The sequence below is a fragment of the Manacus vitellinus genome, unplaced genomic scaffold, assembly GCF_001715985.3.
Source record: "Manacus vitellinus isolate BGI_N305 unplaced genomic scaffold, ASM171598v3 scaffold_60_pilon, whole genome shotgun sequence".
Classification (NCBI taxonomy): domain Eukaryota; kingdom Metazoa; phylum Chordata; class Aves; order Passeriformes; family Pipridae; genus Manacus; species Manacus vitellinus.
The window spans coordinates 2,201,591-2,220,345 of NW_021940687.1; the positions used below are offsets into that span (position 1 = coordinate 2,201,591).

The 18,755-nt window shown below is 40.0% G+C and overlaps 1 protein-coding gene across 4 annotated transcripts in view; it reads right to left on the minus strand.

Moving 5' to 3' along the window:
* Positions 1–324: 324 nt before the first annotated feature.
* Positions 325–18,755, minus strand: part of UGGT1 (UDP-glucose glycoprotein glucosyltransferase 1) — a 42,514-nt gene continuing 24,083 nt past the window's right edge. For 2 of the 4 annotated variants that reach the window (XM_018083080.3, XM_018083079.3), the window contains 17 exons: positions 18,512–18,642; positions 16,169–16,264; positions 15,733–15,835; positions 15,187–15,266; positions 14,544–14,733; positions 12,727–12,885; positions 10,905–10,990; positions 10,492–10,576; positions 9,457–9,545; positions 8,886–8,990; positions 8,265–8,349; positions 7,548–7,730; positions 6,185–6,345; positions 5,603–5,717; positions 4,816–4,932; positions 4,331–4,490; positions 325–3,944 (listed from right to left, as the gene is read on the minus strand). In XM_018083080.3, coding sequence (XP_017938569.1) covers positions 3,919–3,944; positions 4,331–4,490; positions 4,816–4,932; positions 5,603–5,717; positions 6,185–6,345; positions 7,548–7,730; positions 8,265–8,349; positions 8,886–8,990; positions 9,457–9,545; positions 10,492–10,576; positions 10,905–10,990; positions 12,727–12,885; positions 14,544–14,733; positions 15,187–15,266; positions 15,733–15,835; positions 16,169–16,264; positions 18,512–18,642 — 1,971 coding nt within the window. In that variant the 3' untranslated portion in view covers positions 325–3,918. The other 2 variants (XM_018083083.3, XM_018083081.3) reach the window with 2 other exon arrangements.

The following is an 18,755-nucleotide window of genomic DNA, read 5'->3' on the forward strand; positions in this document are numbered from 1 at the left end:
GCCAACTGTAGGAAAGCAAATACGTATTTCTATGGCATTCAGCTGGGCTTTCTGTGTCAAGCTGTCTACTTTATAGCTCTTTCCTTAATAAAGATCCTCTGGTTGAGAGGCTTGAGAGTCCTATAGGGGTTTGGAATTCATTCCCAGCTCCAAAAGAGACCCAGACAGAGCTCTGTACTTGGAAGTAGTATTGGTCAATCACTTTTCCAAGTGCTTACTATGAAGTATCAGTGGAAAACCTAATCAAATGAAGAAAATTGACATAAAAACATCTTTTATAAGTAGTGGTTTTTTATAAGAGTTGAAAAAAAAAGACCTAAAAGGTAGATTTATATAAAATATTTTTATTCTTTTTTTAACAGAAGTACTTCAGTTTAGGGGTTACTCCAATACCAACACTGGCAGATAGGAGGAATTCTTCCCTTTCCCTTCTAGCTTTTCAATATCCCAACACTTGAATACAGGAAGTGAAAAACATGTTCTAAGCAACACCATTAAAACCTCAGTTATCAGCCCCAAAGCAATCAACAGGACAGACAGGGGTAAAGAACAGCAGAGGTTTTAATGATGTCAGATCTTCTTGTTGCCACTGCACTGGGAAACTCCCTGTGATCTTAGGTAACATTCAGTAAAGAGTAACTCCCAATACCTCCTGTCACTTGGTATCAGTGCCACACAGAGTCATGGAATATTCTTGAACAGGTTATGGAAGAGTTGAATAAAAACAGTTCATATTTTAAAAAACGTTTTGGTTCATAAGACTGTGACTGGATATTTACTGCTTTGTACATGTCCCTTTCATTTCCATTACAACCCATCCCCCAATATCTAAATGAAAAAGAAATCTTAAAGACTTATTTCTCTACTATTTGTTTCCTAGTAAGGCAGTGAAATCTTCCTTTTAAAATAAAGTACAGGGCATTTCTCATTGTGAAGTCCCCACCAAGAGGACAAGCTGCTTGTAGCCAGAGATTGGAACACTGCCATTGCTTTGCCACAGAAGTGGCCTTTCTAGTCTGAGGAATCCAAAATTACTTTGTGACCTCTGTAATCCACATTTTCTATTTTTCATCATCATCAGTCTTACTAGTTACAGGACCAGGCCATCAGTGATATAATCAGAAGCAGGACTATTTCAATAAGCATCTCACTCCAAGGTGCTTTCTAGATGGAGCTGTCAAAATATTTTTCTTTTAAGGCCCAGTTGAGCACTAAGAGCAGTCATATGCACAGATCCAAAATAAGTGATTATTCCCTTTATGACTGTTATTCTTGGGTGCAAATAAATAGTGGCTTCCCAGGAAAACTGGAAGTAGTTCACATTGAGAATGATCAGTACCACGTGCATTTTGTATCGTACTGGAGAACAGGCACAGGACTCCTACAAGCACTGCAAAGGTATAGAACCTTACTGCATGTTTCTGGTTTCTTTCTGTACCAGTTGTGAGTTAGATGACTTTCTTAATAACAATTGAATAGAAGAGCATGGCCTCTGTTAACCAGAGGGAACAAAAACATCCTTCATAGCTTGCTAGATCTTATAATTTTTTTAAAAAAAAAGGATGCAGTGTGGGTTTTCAAATGCATACATTAACTATCAGAATGGACCAGCATAATTTAAAAAATAATTCTGTAACTGACATTTAATTCAAAAATATTTTCTCCTTATTCAACACCAAACAAGGCATTTTAAATGTTGTGCTGAATTTAAGAGGTTGCTTTGTTCTTGTCTTATAGCTTCTAATAAAATTTGGGGGAAAAAATAAGCACAGCTATAGTTCTAGATAGGAGAGGGCCATGTTTCACAGGAAGCTTCTCTTGTTCTGAGGGCTTTGGGCACATTCTTTCCTTATCCATCCCTGGATGGAAAGGTGGTGTACAGCTGCTACCCACCTAGTCCTGTGCTCTTCCATGTACTCCAGCAAGGCTGAAGTGGCTTGCAGCTGAACACAGAAAGGACAATCTCACCTGTGCTGGAACAGCTGTTTAAAAGAAGCTAATTGACAGTATGTAATTACTTCAATTTGTTGGCAGGAGCATTATTATGTTTTACAATAGAAAAAAGTCCTTCTACTGTAAGTCTGCTTATCCTGAACTGGAACAGTTTTGCTGGGAAGGGTAAGTCATCTCACCTGTAATTTCCAGAGTGCCAGGCAGACCACCTGAATTTAAAACCCCACAAAGTGGGAAATATCTAAGCTGGTAACTCTGTAAGGTCATGCTTTGCTCTCCAGCCCCACATGTTTGCACAGCTCTCCCACAGCAGAGGGGGATTATAAACTGTCCTTTCCTATACCTTCCCAGAACTAATCACCTTTGGTACCCACCAGAAGTGCAGGTGCAGTGACATGGGCCAGCCATGCCTGTGATGTGAGCTCAGGGACCCTGGATATTTCTCTTAATGTGCTTTCTTTGAGAGTTTGGGATGGTGATTTGGGCCCTTGCTTGAGCTGGCTGCACGAGAGCTGCCCCATCAGACAGTGTAAACACTCCAACTGGCATCTTTCAGATTCCTCCAAAATATGACAGGATGTATAAGACAATAATTCCAGAAGAATATCCTAAGTCAGGACTATCATTAGGTTGAGTGTCTTACAGCACAGAACATTTGCCTGTATAAAAACATGGGAGGCACAAAAGTAATCCCAGTTTGGATTTCTGCACAGGGAACTATATATTTTGTACTAGAGGTACTACTTTTAGTTCTTACATTTCAACTCTTCAACCCCTCAGTGTTACAGGGAGCAGACAATAATCCTACAGAATGAGGGAAATGAGGTTTGAGCTGCCTTTTTTTTTAATTGGTATGTTCATAACACAGAACTATGGCAGCATAAAAATGAAGACATGAATACAAATGATAGAACTAGCCCAAGATAATTAATCCCTGCAAGAAGATATTTTCTTGCCTGTGCACAGAATGAAAACAAATGCAAGTGAAATATCCAGAAACCTCAAAATCAAAAGCAAAAAGGATGATCAAAGGACCAAATGGGAACTAAGGCTTAAGACCCAAGAACTCCAAAGTTTTTATTGATGTGACAATGTCTCTGAAGAAAAATAAAGTTGATGAAATTTACATGATGATAAACTTCCAAGCTTCCACAGATTTTTCATAAGCAAAAAACATTCATGAATCAGTGAACCACAGCCAGAGTAAAGCCCTACCAGTTTTGCAGACTGATTTAAACTTTGAGCAGGAAGGAAGGGAGTGTACTTTGATTCAAGTCAGATGGGCTAGGATGATCTCAGCTGCCAAATTCCATGTTCTCCTCACTTTGTAAGCTTAGGCATTTGTATTTGGATGGGCATTTAAATAGATTGCAGCTTTACACAAGCCAAACCATCAAAAGTTGGGTGATAAATGAAGACAGGAAATAGAAAAATCAAAATAATGCTGGATTTGTTACAAAATCAAGGACAGACTCAACAAATCTGAGAAGTTTTTCCAACAATTTGAAAACCTGCAGATGGAACAGTGTCCCAAATTCAAGGCATAATTCTAAGCCTTATAACATTACCTGGAAAAATTATCTCCATTAGATGAGGTTAGGACGTATGTCTGCAATTCCCAGACTCTCAAGTTAGATCTGAGACAGGCTTGATCTTCATCAGTGGTTGAGACAGTTGAAGGAACAGGCTGTGGCTTTTCCAGTGGATTTTGAAGTTTTGTTTCTGAAATACTAAATTCCATCATGGGCTCTTTCATCTCCACCACAGGTGCAAAAAACCAGTAATGCTAATTCCAGCAATCCAGATCCTATTTCATATGCAGAAATTAACCCAAGGGCAAGTAAAAAAAATGCATACATCATCCCATTCAATTACTCAGCAGTTTTGCAGACATACTGGAAAAAAACTAGCTTTCAATATAAAAATTGTCTATGAAACAGTCTGACTTCAATTTGTCTGCATGGATCATAATTCCACGTGTGCTGCTGGATCTGTAAAAGAGGAGAGAAAAATGAGCACTCAGTTTCAGCTGCCTTGAACTGGCAGATTGGTTTGAAAACCAGTATAAACCCCCAAGAATAGTTCTTTGCAGGGCACCAGTGCCCGAAGGACAGTTCACAGCCATGGTGTACAGAGGTGCTTCTTTAAGGGTTAAGATAAGGCCAAGCTCACAAAACTGCAGGAACAGTGAGGGTCTTTAGCAGAACTGAACAAGTCTGTTCTCTGCCTTTCAGAATCATGTGAAGTTACACCCATTACACCACCTGATTATTTAACAGGTCCTCATCCAAGCCTGTGCACGGTACAAGTGAGGGAGGACACAACAGCAGTCCAACAGGCAGGGAGAAAGTCAAAGAAGCAGGAAAACAAAGATTACCATGTGTGTGTTGTCCTGGCATCTCAGCTGGTGTTCCCATTTCTTTTTCCTTCTGGAAAAGGCTCTGGAGCAGTTTGATTTCTTGATCATAGTCCTGCCATTCCGGAACTATACGCATGGCTGCTTGCAGCTTGGGCTCTTTGGTCATGGGGTTGTTACACTGCAAACAGAACACATGGGCTTTTCAGACACTTCAGGTGTACAAAATGTTTCTGCACTGAACAGAGATATGCTTCCCTCTGCTGGGATTAATCTGGTGGGGGTGAACATGTGTCTGTATTTTAGCTAGAGAACAGCATAAAGCCTCTTTTCAAATTCATAATAATGTCACTGCTCCAGGTAAGAGAAAATACATGTTTTCAGCACTCAAGTTTTTAACTTCAGCTTCTGTAAGTCTCAATACAGGCTGAGGTAGGGAAGTGCCTCTAAAATTGGTCACTGTATTTCATTATGATGAAAGAGTGAGGAAGCCACCCTGCACTCACCAGATCAATGGTTTTTGCTCTCTTCTTGGAGGAATCATCACACCATGTTTCACACCACAGCCACTCCTGTGGGAGGGATTTAATTGGCACCTGGTGGATCATGTTGTTTGGCAAATCCTGTTGTGCAGAACAAGAGTTAGTAGCCATTTCCACAGGGTGCAGGATGGGAGAAGCAACTCCCCTCCCAACGAGACAGTACTGAGAAGGTTAACTTTTGTAAAGAGGTTTGGCTTTTTTTTTCCCCCAGTGCAAATATAAAGTGATGAATCCACCTCTCATCCCATTCCAAACAAAGTCCTTTGGAAAAAGCTTGTGTACTACAACTTCTGATCTTACTTTGTTGAAATTTAGTTATTTAGCAAACAGTACTAAAGCAGTAATATGAGTCCAGTATCAAATCTGAACTGAACCAGTTTGGAAGACTAGACTTGGCTGATTAAACCATTGTGTTATTTTTTCCATCCATCACAGTAAAAGGCTTATCTCCAGGTTATTAATCTGTGCACAGTAAAGCAGTCAGAGCTGGGCAGCTCAAGAAAGAAGTACCCAATTATGTTAGGTATTTGTTTGTATACTGGAAAATTTGATTGTTTTAAGACATTGAAGGGAAAGGTGTTGTTTGCACCCACCAGTTATATTTGATGCTATCAATACCTGCCTCATTTGAAGGCAGGGTATAACAGGACTGCCACTGGCATCTGGCTGGGATGAAAGTTTGGCCAAGAAAAGAGAGGTGCTGACCTGCCACCATACCCCAGTAAGCCAAAACCAACACAATAAAACACACCTGATCAAGGTTGGACAGACTGTTGGGATCCTGACTGAGACCCTGGTACTGTCCTCTGAGTCGATCTCCAGCTGCTATCTTTCTGAACTTCTTCAGATCCACAACATACAGAGCACTACAGGAGATGGTGCAATTAGTAATGACATTTCACTGGGGGTAACTCACTGCAGACCCCGAGACACAACATGCTAAAACAATCTCATGGTAGCAGCACATCAGATGATCTATTACAAGGCAGGAAAGCAGTTCTAACAAGGTTGTGGCACGTGCAAAAAAGAATTTTCAACAAATCTATCTTAGCTTTGCAGTCCCTTCTTCCAACATCTGTTATTAACAAAGGAAGACGTCTGTTAGTTAATGCTTCAGTTCTTCATCTGTAAAAGTTGTAGCATACTGAAAACAACTTCAGTGTCCCTAGAGCTTCCAAGGCCATGCCACCTTAAAGAGGCAACAGTAAGCAAAAAGTGGTTCATGCAGTATCACACACCTCAGCTAATTTTCTGCTAAGTCGAAGTAGCAGCAAAAACTTTCCTTCTCTTTTTTTGAAAAAAAAGAAAAGAAAAAAAAAGAATTCTTTGGTACCTGATGTGGTATTTTCTTCCAGCTAAATGACTTGCCCAGTATCCTGATTTCCAGAACCTGTAGCCATCCATTTCTCTTCGGCTGTCACAGAAGGGAGTGTATCCATAAGGAGCACCATCGAGATTGAAATCTCTCAATTCCTTCAGATCTGTGCGCACAATCTGAAGGGAAGGGACATTTTATTTTTATTTCTAGGAGCCTGCCATGGGTTATTTGGCAATGCTGGTCAGGATTCAATTCAAACTGAGCAAACAGCTAAAGGAAGAATTACCTCTTATATGTGGCAGTCTTTAGCATCATGTGTAGGTAGAACAAAAACACAGTACAAAAGGTGTTGTCTCCCCTGCCCTTAGAGCTGGAGCAAATAAAACAGAGCTAGAAATAATCTGATAGGGGTTGGTTTGACAGCTGAAGTGAAAAACTGTTAATATGCAGCAAGAATTCTCACTGTATGTGAACTCTACTGTGATCCTTTGTATCCTTCCCTCTTCGAAGTTTGCAGCCCCTTCAGGGATGAAGGCTTTTTAAGGTCTTTTTGACACAGATGTGGCATTAACACTACTCTAAAAATACCACTCTGATGGGAAAAAATACCTTAATATCTCTTACAAACAGAGAAAAAACTGTCTAAAATAAGAACAGCATAGCTGGAAATTTATCCTAGGTGATACATCAGCATAAATTGTAATGGTTTGAGCTGGTGTGGGATCACACTGTACATATGCCAAAAACCCTAAGGCAGTTTGCACTCACATGTTGCTAATCTGTACTCCTCAGATTCATTTGTATTTTTGAGGGAGTAGTATTTTTGCAGTCCTGCCTGTGCATGTTTCCTGTGCTTTCCACCCGTTCAGGAGTGAGCACACACAAAGCCTTATGGTCTGTTTGTTCTGCAGCAGGACGTGGCCTTATGCACAAGGGATTCACCTTCTCCTCCTCTAAAAGCTGCTCAGATGTGGCCAAGTTAAAAGCAGGGGCCTGGGAGGGCAGGGTGTTTGGTGACTTAGGAAAATACTATCTGTGGTAAGTGATCTGCAGGGTGGGAGAACAGACCAAAATGGAAAAATAGAAGAGTGAAATGAGAAGCTATTTGGCAAACTAGCTGGAATCACAGTGAGGGAACAAGGAATCAGACAACATAAAAGACAGGCCAACAAAACCTATCTTGGTGGGAACAGGCACAAAGCCCAGCCCTCACTGAAGCATGTTGTAGTTACAGAATAAACCTCCAGTCATACCTGTGAAGGGCTCAAACTTGCAAACCTTCCAACAATATGGAAATTGCATTCAAAAACATACTATAAAAAAAAAAAAAAGAGAAAGAAAAAAGGAAAAGATCAAGTAATTTCAGCCTCTGTGTTACCTGATCAGCATCCACAAACAGGATTTTATCCACAGCTAATGGGAAGAGCACATCTAGAAAGAGGATCTTGTAACCCCAGATGATTCGCTGTTTCTCTGTTTGTTGGTGGAGCCAGCGTGGCCATTTATACTGGACAAGCTCATACTGGAAATTATACTTCTTGGCCATGTATGGGATGAACTCCTGCAGAGGAAGGGGAAAAAAGCAGCTTATCTCAGTTCTTTGTTCCTCTGCAGGAAAAGAAAAGCGCATCACAAGAGATAGAGTTCAGTCTAAGGCACAGAATATTAAAAAATGAAACACCACAAAGAAAATTAGTTTCATTGTTACTTCACACAAAGACAGAGCCCCAAACTGAACAATCAGTACAAACTGTAAAGCCAGCTGTCGTAAGACAACTAAATATTTTGGAATATTTCCGCATGCAATTCCTTATGAGCCGGTTTAAAAGAATGCATTACTCAAATCATAAAATTTCACAGATGGAAGAATTATTTAGGAGTATACAAAGCAGCATAAGTGGGAGTAATAAAATGAGAGAAAAGAATTAGGAGAATTTTTTTACTGGAACAAGTTGTCCCATTGTTACATCAGCTGACATTCTCATCTGAGGCATTCCAAGGGATGCTGGTACAGCACAGCCATTGGGAAGGGAGGGAGAAGCAGGTTGTGGCATCTATTCCCCATCATTGAATAAATTTCTAATTAGTAACAAACCTTGAATGTAGGTGATAAGTAGTTCTTCAGAAACCAAAACTTTAAAGGAGTCTTGGTATGTTTCAGCACAGACAACATCATTATGCTATCAAAAAAAAAAAATAAATGAAGCAGTTACAGGAAAAGCTGCCACCCACTACAGACAAACTGTGTAACAATTACTAATTGCTGGTTTACATGATTAAACTGTTTGCAATTTTGTGTCAGGTAACTAACCTTCACACATGAAGAAAAAGTGGGTAGCTTCAACCTATTGTAAATTGCTTGATTTTATCTACAAAATTACTAACCTCCCACATCTGTATATTTTAACTTGTTAGAGAATATATGACCTGTTGCCTTTCACAATCCTTTAAGAATAGAAGTTCAGATTCTTTTTGCAAAGCAGCTATGACTGTAACTTCTTAACAATACATTAGTTATATTGTAGTGAGAAAATTCAGGACAGCAACATACCATCTATTAAACTAAGTCTATTTTGAACTTATGAATATTCTGCAGACAAAAGTTCCTATGATACAGTAGATTTTTTTTATACTCTTGCAAATGCTACCCATTTTCCTTGTGCAAAGCAGGTCACATTATCACTTGACATCCCTGGATTATAAATTCTGAACTAACCGTAGGAATCTCTCATATAGATGTCCTGAAGCCACAGAGAATATGTTTAGTACATCATCCTTATCCTGTTTCACATCTTCATTCTTTTGTCCTCCTGTGAATCCCCTGAAAGGACAAATATGGTTATATGAAGGACAAGACAGCAAGGGCCAGGTGTTCAGGAAAGGCTGCAGACCCAGGAAATGGCTGCAGCCTTGGTTTAATACAGTTGGTCTGTGGGGTTCAGTGCTGTCCAGGGCATCTCCCCCAGGACACAGTGCTGTGCACACAGACATGGCAGGCCCAGCAGCTCACAGATGAACACCTTTTGATTGAGAGAGTGCTGGCTGAGGTGCAGCTCCTGGGAAGGAACAATGTTTTCAGGCTCCCAAGTAGCAGTGGGGGGAAGGAAGAGGAAGGGGAAAGTGCAAAGCAGGAGCCCAGTTCTCTAGAAACAAAGGAGTCCTATGAAAGATAGCCCTAAATTCAAGCAGTCTTAATAGACAGCTGTGGAATATCACAGACATAATGGCTTTGTCAAATAGCTTTACAGTTTCAAGAGACTCGCAGGTTATCATTGAATTAGTTTTACCATTTGAGAGATTCCCAAAATCCAGATTCATTCTCACTGGTGCCATCACTTAGTAGATCTTCATTCATCATATCGAGCTTTTTCTGAACCTGTAGGGCAAACATGGCTTTAGTGAGTGGATCCATATATTGGGCAAATGTTATCCTGACACTGGTTCTGTTTGTACCTGTTTGAATTATGGCCCATGAGCTGACAGGTAACCTAAAAGCTATCTGTGAAAACAGCTTAGTAATGAACTGACATTTTCCAAAGGGATTCCACAGCTGCTTTTAGACACCAAAGGCATGTTAGTCTGAATGGTTAAAATGCTTTCCTAAGAGGTGTTCAGTGAGCAACCTTGATGATTGAGGCTGGCAAAGGAAAACCCTCAAAGAAACCAACACACACACCTCAAAGAAAAAAAAGAAAACAAAGAAAAAAAAAGACTTCAAAGCAGATACACAGGCAGTGAATCAGGAGAACATTCCAGAATTACTCAGGTACAAGCAAATGCTGTCAGGAAGAGTGAACTGGTTGTGTTATAGCCATCACTTATCTATCAGTTGTCCTCCTTAAAACTTCTCAGCTTTGTCATTACCTGGCTGGCAACCCTAAGAGGCAGTAGATAAGTAATTTAACATTTTTATCTTTTTAAAAATGTATTCTCACCCACTCTGTGTCAGACTGATAGAAAATGTATTGCCAGACAAATAAAATTTATCTGTAACAAATAAAATACTGGCTCAATGGACACACAGACACAAAGATGTCACGTAAAACTGCTTTTTCCTGAAGTTAGAAGCACAACTAAGTCAGGAAAACATGAGTATAATTGTTTCTCAGGGACATACAAAAGGAACAGCACTCACAAGTCATTCTCTCCTGTATCAAAAGCCCAAATCAATCTACAGATTGATCACTGATACCGTAACGTGAGCTTTGTGTGGACTGACTCAAGTGTGGGCTTGTGGGAAGGGAGATCAGGCTTCAATCAGTTTCTTCCCTGCTGGTGGTCAAAGAGTCTTTTTTAAGAGCAACTCTAGTTTTTAAACTCACCTTCACTTTAATAATTTTGCTCTTGAAGTTATTGAGAACGATAATAACTTCGCTAGCCTCAGGCGGAGAGTCTGTGCCATCGTGGCTGAAAAGACAGTAAAACACTCACCTTTACTACAAAGCTTTTATTTCTTCTGCACATTTTTCTACACCTATTAAGCCCTAGCACTGTGAAACAGGTTTGAGATATGTGACAAAGTAACAAGTACACGTATTTCAACACACTTACTGGGTTTTCTAATTAATTGCATCTTGCATAACTTGTGTTCAGTATGAAATGTAACTTGCTGTTTAATTTGCTGTTCAAGTCACTACACTTTGGCAAGGGAACTGTTAGATTCACGTATTACAATGCCTACCTACTTGAGAAGTTTCACAGGAAAAAGACTGAAGTATTTCTTATACTGTCCTACCTGTAGATCCTGTAAATATCTTCAGATCTGCCCTTTCTCAGTCTTAGAGTCCATGCACCAGGATTGGCTTTTAACTGGAAGTAACCCTGGAAAGTGAAAAGAATATTTGTTAGTTTCCAGAAAATGCAAATGCAGAAAAATTTAAGTCATGTATTTTTACTCACTGTTTTATACCTGAAAAGTTATTTGCAAGCCAGCTGATTAACATAACCTTAAGGCTTTAAACCCCAGAGGACAGGGAAAAAAACCAAAAAATTTGATACAAAATTCAAAACAGGAGTATGTAGAGGTGTAGCATTATTTGTTAGATGAGAGAAAATCTTTCAGAGTGTTCTGATGGGAACAGTGCAATTCCAAAGTCTTTTTCTGCAAAAGCTTGCCTTCATGAAGGGGTGAGGGAATTTCAAAGCACTAGTTGGTAACTACACAGCAGTACACACCAAAATCTAAAGGAATTCTGAAGCTGAACAGACTGGTATTTTATCTACAGCAGGAAACAGTAACATAATTAATATGTTACAAGCTACCTCTTCTACAGAACTTAAAAAATTACAACGTGAAATTCAAATATTGTATTCTAGTTGAAGCTTCAGATTCCAGATCTGAATATTTTTCTATGGTTTAGATCATTACACCTATAGAAGATATCAACAGCTTCAGTGGCCCATCCAGTTTTGTACTGTGGCCCCAAATGCTTGCACTTCCTATGTAAGCCAGTCTACTATAAAAACAAAATTAAAAAATATTTCAAAAAAAGGCACAGGGCATGTTCCTGGTCTCTTGATGCCCCTGCACAGTACAGACACTGAGCTGAGGAAGAGAACTCCCAGATACAGCATTGTACCCTGTGGTACACACATTCTGGTTTAGCTAATTAGAAAAAGGACACCTGTGAGCCATGAAGCTTTACTTCCCAACATACACACACACAGTGTGTTCACATGTAAAGTAAGGGACACATTCCTTTCTACAGGCAGAAATACTACATCATTCTAGGATACACTCTGGCTAAGAAAAGGCACAGACAAAGAGAAAATGAGGGTAAGAATTTAAAAATAAGTATTTAGCATCAGTGAATATTTTTTTCTATGTTTTTTCTTTAATACCTTTAAAGATTAAAAGGCAATTTACTCCAGTTTTTCAGTAACATTACATCTCATGAAAACATTCCAAAGACTTACTTCCTTAGCCATAATATCAGTCCATTACCTCTCCCACGGCCCAGTGTGGAGACTGAGAACAGACTGAGCCCTTATGCTGTGACCTTACAAAGGCAGCTGCAGGGACCAATCATATGCTTGGATTTCCAGCACCTTTTCCTGACTAAAATAAGCAATTCCCATTCTTTCACACTTCCTTTGCTTTCTACAATGTTGGCTATACTTGCTGACTCTCTCTGTTTGTTCCACAGATCTCCTGAAGAAATGGGTCCCAAAACAAGACAGCCATCCACCTGAGGCTCACAGTACCAGAGCAGATGGCCTAAGGGGTACCACATCTAGGAAAAACAGCTGTCTGACCTTCCCTGGAAAGAGGCTGCTTAGCAATACTGGCAGCATTTTAAGGCATTCCAGAGGACCCTTCTCAGCCAGCTGAAGGGAAAAGAGCACATCCTGAAGAAGGTCAGAGACAGTACAAACACTGCGAGGTTTCAGCCAGTGTTAGAAGCAATGTGGTTCTGATGTACTTGGAGGCAGCTGTGGAGTGCAAGCAACAACCCATACCCACAACCCACACCCCAGAAAATCCTCAGGGGTTTGTGCAAGTGGCTGTGCTGACTGGAGCACCAGTGAGCTGTTGCCCACTCCAGTGGAACACTTACCAAGTTGGCCATAACGATGGTATCAACGATGACAGGGCTGGTTGAAGTCCCCAGTGTAAACTGGAGTCCTCGAGGGGGCTGCCCAGTTGTAATGTCATAGCAGTGGCCTTCCAGCAGCAGGTACTCCAGTTCATATTCTGCAGCTACAACACTATCCACCTGGAAGGAACAGATATTGCTGGCTGCAGCACTAGCTCTGAAGTGCCAATTTTTAGTCCTTTAGCCATAATTTTACCAGAGTAATTTTATCATTAAACAAATATCTAGAAAGCCTCCAAGATCTCAGCTCCTTCTAGCGACAAATTTCACACAAATACTGTTAAGAGTGGCCCTGACCAAATGAATTTGAATCTCAACTGGTAATATGCTAGGATAAGAAAAGGGAAGGATTGTTGCTCTACTCCACAATTTTATTTTTTTTAACATTTACCAGAGAATGTACTCTGGCATTTCATAAAAGGTATATGACAGGCTCCAGAACTTTGACTGTAAATCTGTTTAAAACTGGTCTCACCTAATACTAACCATCAGAAATAAGCATTTTGTTTTGCTTTGTGTTACTCATACAGTGTGTAAGGTACTGTCAAGAAACATCACTTTCTTTTTCTCTACACAAAACTAAAGTGCCAAGAAAAGAAGAATTAAAAAAACACCCCCCACAAACCCAAAAAACTTGGGTCCCTACCAGGCTAAATTCAGATGTAGCCTGAGGACAGTACATAAGCAGAATATTAGAATATTAGCATCTTCTCTCATGCACATCCAAAAGGACAGTTTAATTGCTACAGCACCAACAGACTGGATATTGGGAGCTGGAAATGGTGCACCTGCAAAAGTAAAGCTGCTGTTTATTTGGAAGCTCAGGATGGCACCTTGAATGCCTGAAGCATTTTATCTCCCCCTCTCTCAGGCTTTCAATTAATCTAAGGGGTGGGCTTGAGAATCAGAGGCTTGAAATGTGTAGCAATATCACTGGTTCATTAACAGCTTTACAGTTAAGAGATGAAAAGCAAAAAAAGTCCTAAACCCAGACAATACCAAACCAAAACCCAAAGCACACAAAAACACACCCAGTTTCCTAGATTTCTGAATAGCTAGTACAGGATTAGCAATATCAGAATATACCACAATAATGCATCATATTCCCAAACAATATCAGAGAGATGCAAAAGTAAGAGGAGACTAACAATAAACATTCAGTGAGAAAGGAACCCATGTTTGTAATGACCACAAGGCTGTACAGACTGCTGCTTTTCCAGAGGCCTATTTATAAGGGGTTTGACAGTCTCAATACACATGCAACAGACAGGTTTTTCCTTATTTATCCCCATGTATGCAGGGCAGCACTGCCCAGATCTATAGTTTAACAGTGTGCTTCAAGGCCTGTTCAAATAGCAGTGAGCCCCTGAACCTACAGCAGCTGAGCAGATTTCTGCTGCATGGTTTTACTCTTGTACTGATACTGCATGTCCTTTTGTGGCCACAGGAACGTTTGCCAGAAACAAAAGCTGGGAAAATGAACAGGTGCCTGAAACCAGCTTGGTGGCTTCTGGGAGCAAGGCAAAGGTCCTGCTTCAAGCCTACAGTATTTCTGAACCTCTGGTTCAGGCATCCACGTGCAATTGAGAACAGCAATCTTGCTCTTGGGGAGCTTAGGTTTCCCTGCATCCCTCTTAGAATTTAGAGGTCTGCAAATATCCACAGTTCTATGTTTACTGGCATTTTAAAATTCTACATTTCTTTCCCATAACAAAAATAAGCCCTGGAAAAACACCACCATTTAAATGCAGTAGTAGGAAAATACTGGTTTCTCTTACCTCCTCTAAGTAAATATTGTCAAGGTCATAGGGGGTTCTGACAGACTCCACCATCCAGCTCTCGGGGGTATTTAGGTTCAGAGTGAACAGTGGAGACTGGGGCATATCCAAAAACTTGGCAATTGGTCCTGGAGCAAAGTTATTCTCTGCTGTGAAGGAAATCTCTGGCTCCAAAACGTAGCGATAAAAGCTGAAATTTTGGAAAGAAAATGTTAGAACATATTTCTGCCAAACTTTGTTAATATTTCACTCTCACTGAGTTTGCAGATGGCATCAGCTTTCCCTGGCCTCCAATGTCTCCAAGGCTTTGTCCAAAGCAACATAGGTTGTGTTGACCTTAGAACAGGTCAGAATTTCCATATTGAAGGACCAAACAAGAACATGCAAGATTCAATCATTAAGATTAGTAAGTTATTTAATTTTTTATATATATGAATAAAGGCACCCAACTTGTAAACCAGCAGAACTACCTCGTGCTGTCCACAAATTCCCAGATTCTCTGTGGGAAATTATGCTATTGTATAAATGATCTCAAAGCACTTATTGAGACTTCCTATAGGACATTTGACCATTTCTCCTGTGCTTGCACATTCCAACAGGTTTTACTCCTCTCTCTCTTTAACCCTGGCATGGAATTGCTTACCTTTTCAGTGGCATGTCAGAAAGTTTGGACTGGCAGTTCATAAACACTCTCAGGTTCATATTTATCAACTGGTTCAAAACCTAAAGTAATGAGAAAGAGACATCCCTTAAAATGCTAATGAGGAGAGCTGACCAGTGCTTTTTTAAACAGGACCTCAGGGAGGCATGTTACCTGCTCGTTCCCAATCCTCCCTTCTCATGATTTGCTTTACCACACTCAACTTTTAATTGGTGGTTTTAAGAAGAGTTACCTGCTCCTCCCATTGCAGACATTCTTTATGGCATGCTGAGACTTTCTTCCTCAAGAACAGAGTCATTGCAAACTAAACTGTTCAAACAGTGAAACTAAAAGCTCTCAAGACAATACCTGAGCACAGTTTTGTTAGTGTGTAGTCTAGCCTAACTAGTTTTTCCACCAATAAATGTATTGTGCAATTCAACTCTTAGAAGGCCACTGGTCACCACCCATTTAAGGAGGAAGATGAACATTTCAAAATGACAGAACTGAGACAAACTTTTGAAGTGCATCACGACACTGCCCACATACCAAAAGTAACGGAGCAAGTCTTTGAGCATCTCTGGTCACAGGATCAACAATAGCCACAACATCAAAGTATGTCTCCCCCTCTTTTGGTCTCAGTTTAACTGCACTAAACAGAAGAAAACACAATTCTGAAGTTTCAAACATACAGATAAACATATGAAGAACACTACTATCCATCTCTTTCTGAACTCAAATTGCTTCTTAAATGCTGTGCACCTTCTGAAACTAGACAGAGGAAAAAATAGGTATATACATATATGTGTATAGAGATAGGTAGGCAGATAAAATTAATTTCTGGAATCTTTTCTTCCTGAAAACTCTTGGGGACTTTCCTATTGCTACTTAGAGTTTTTTTAAGAATGAAATGCAATATAAAACAATGAGAAAATTGAAAGACACAGAAAAGCATATTGTTCAGGAAATGCCCGAAATTCTATACCTGTACTGTTCTTCAAAAAAATGATACTCAATCCTTGCCTCTCCTTTAGGCTGAGCAGAAAGAAGAGCATCCACTTTCATTACCAAGTCACTTGCCCTGAAAAGAAGGAAAAGAAAGGTTTGCAGATATTAAAAAAATGCCTGTACCTATCACATTTCTGCCAGTCAGCAGCAAAAGAGAAGGCAGATGAAATTCAGATACACAAACACTTTTACTACCTCTCTACACAAGCTCTGAAGAATTAAAGATATTTAAGGGTTAATCCACCAGTAATTTAAACAGGTTGCAGCCTTATTACTGAGGGTGCCAAAGGGTTTAACTCTAACAAATACAGAAGAGCTGTATTTTTAGGGGTATTTTAGCATTTTAGGGGTCAACTATCTTACAGGCACTGCATTCCTGAACTGCACCAACCTCTCAAACCCTTGTTCCACAGTGATCTTCCCAATTTACATTGCAACTCTAAGCAGTAGGAAGCAACTCTGTATGTGGAGAAACTTTTGAGAGAGAGGGGTCCTATCATAAAAGATAATTCTTTTGACAACTTCTCCCTTTTTATTATTCCCATCAATTTTCAGTCTTGTATTTTAAGAATATATTCCATCTTGAAGATGTAAAACCTCTTGAAAGTTCAATGAAAATTGATTTGTGCATCGTGCTTTTGCCAAGAAGCAATACTGTAACTTAAAGGTCTGTCAGCTTTTCCTGAGTTAAGTCAGTCTCACAGACTTACAGCTGTTCAAACCCACAAGCCTGGTGAAATCTGCCAAGTTCTACAGTGTTTTTCCAATGCAGTAGATAATTTCAAAAGCTTTTGAAAAACTTTTGCAGCATTCAAACCTACAAAAAACCCAAAACCCACTGTTCTGTCCAAAAGTAGCCTGTATTCAAACTACTTCCAACATAGCAATGGATGCAAAAGTGTTTGGAATGCTGTTAAAACCTGTTCTCCTAGGATTCAGAATAACACAGGACTTCTGCAGAACAGACCTCATGCTTAACATAATTGACCACCAGCCTTTAACAATCAAGCAGCACCATAGAAAACTGTGATGCTTAATATGGGAGAAATTATCTCCACAGCTCTGAGCTCCAACACATGAACCAGGGGACTCCTGTTCTTCTGAACTCCAAGATGACTTTTGATTAGTTCACCTCTATGCTTTGTGCAATAACTATCTAGAGCTATGACTTCCATTTTCTCATCTCTGCTTCTTTTCCTAGTGTTTCTCTCTAAAAAGTTAAAAACAGTTTACATGATTCCATAGTACTGATAGGGAAATATATTACTACAATAACTTTTATGTTTATAAGCCAAGAAGCACTTCACTAAACCACAAACAAATTCAGAAAGTGTACTCCAGTGTCTCATTTGCTTCCCTTCTTTCTGCTTTTAAATCTACTGTAGTAACTTTACCCATGAGTTATTAAGCACTGACATATTAGAGGCACTTGATTTAAAACAGTGTGTCAGGTAAGATTTAGCCAGGGGAAAAACCCAGTAGTAGTCTGAAGGCCTTAGGATTAACGAGAAGTTAGGTTTCTCTGTCCTTTGGAGGAGCCAAAAGGTAATCCAGTGCAGAAAACATTCTGAAGAATAAATGCAGTTTGTACCACTTCATAACTCTTCTCCCAGCAGCAAACAACTAAACCTTGAATGGAACTTCATCCAGCTGAGCACAGCAGTCAATTTAGCCAGCCCCTGCACAAAGCATCACTACCCTCAGGATTTTTTCAGTCCACCTGTATCCCTCCTTGCCCCTAATCCAAGAATCCACCTCCTGAACTCCTCAGGTAACACTGCAGGCTGTTGCTGCCCTTGCTGCCGTGATCCAGGGACTAGCTCAGCAAGTACCAAAGCTTTTACAGTTTCATGTTCATTTCAGCAGTTCCACAGTAAATTCCAACAGACTCAGGTACTTTCCCAGTTTCTTGCTGCTCGTTAGTGAGGCTCCAGTCAACACAATTCCTGCAATCTCCAGTCCAAGGCAATGGACCAGCCATGGCAGGTTGTACTACACACAGATGATGCCTCAAGAATGATGAGCTGTGAGCACAGTAGTGCAGTCAGGGTGTCAGAACTGCCTCCTGAATCTGGGGGATAGTCACAGCTCCATACCTCCAGGAGATGGTGAACTACACAAAAGTCACTAAAAAGCAGTTTAAACCAAATAATTTACACTTTTTTCCCTTCTCCCTTGCCCTCTGAAGAGCTGAGTCTTGACCACAGGAACACAAGTGCAGCACCCACCCAGAGTGTACTTGACAAAGCTTTCTCCAGGCTGCAGACAGTCATGTTATCAGCCCCAGCACCTTTTTATAAGCCTCCTCATGTTTACTTACAGATCTTCTTCAAATCCCAGTTGCTGAATCTGAGATTTGATTTTCTGGCCCGATGTCTTCAGTATGATATTTTCAAGGAGATGAAAATCGTCCTGATTGAACATCTCACCATCCTCTAATGGGCCAATAATCTACCAAAAAAAAAAAAAAAGTAGAATCACCATTATTAGGTAAAGGCTACATTGAAACAAAATTCAAAGATGAATTTAAATAAATACTCCAGCCTAATCTCAGTGGGAACCAA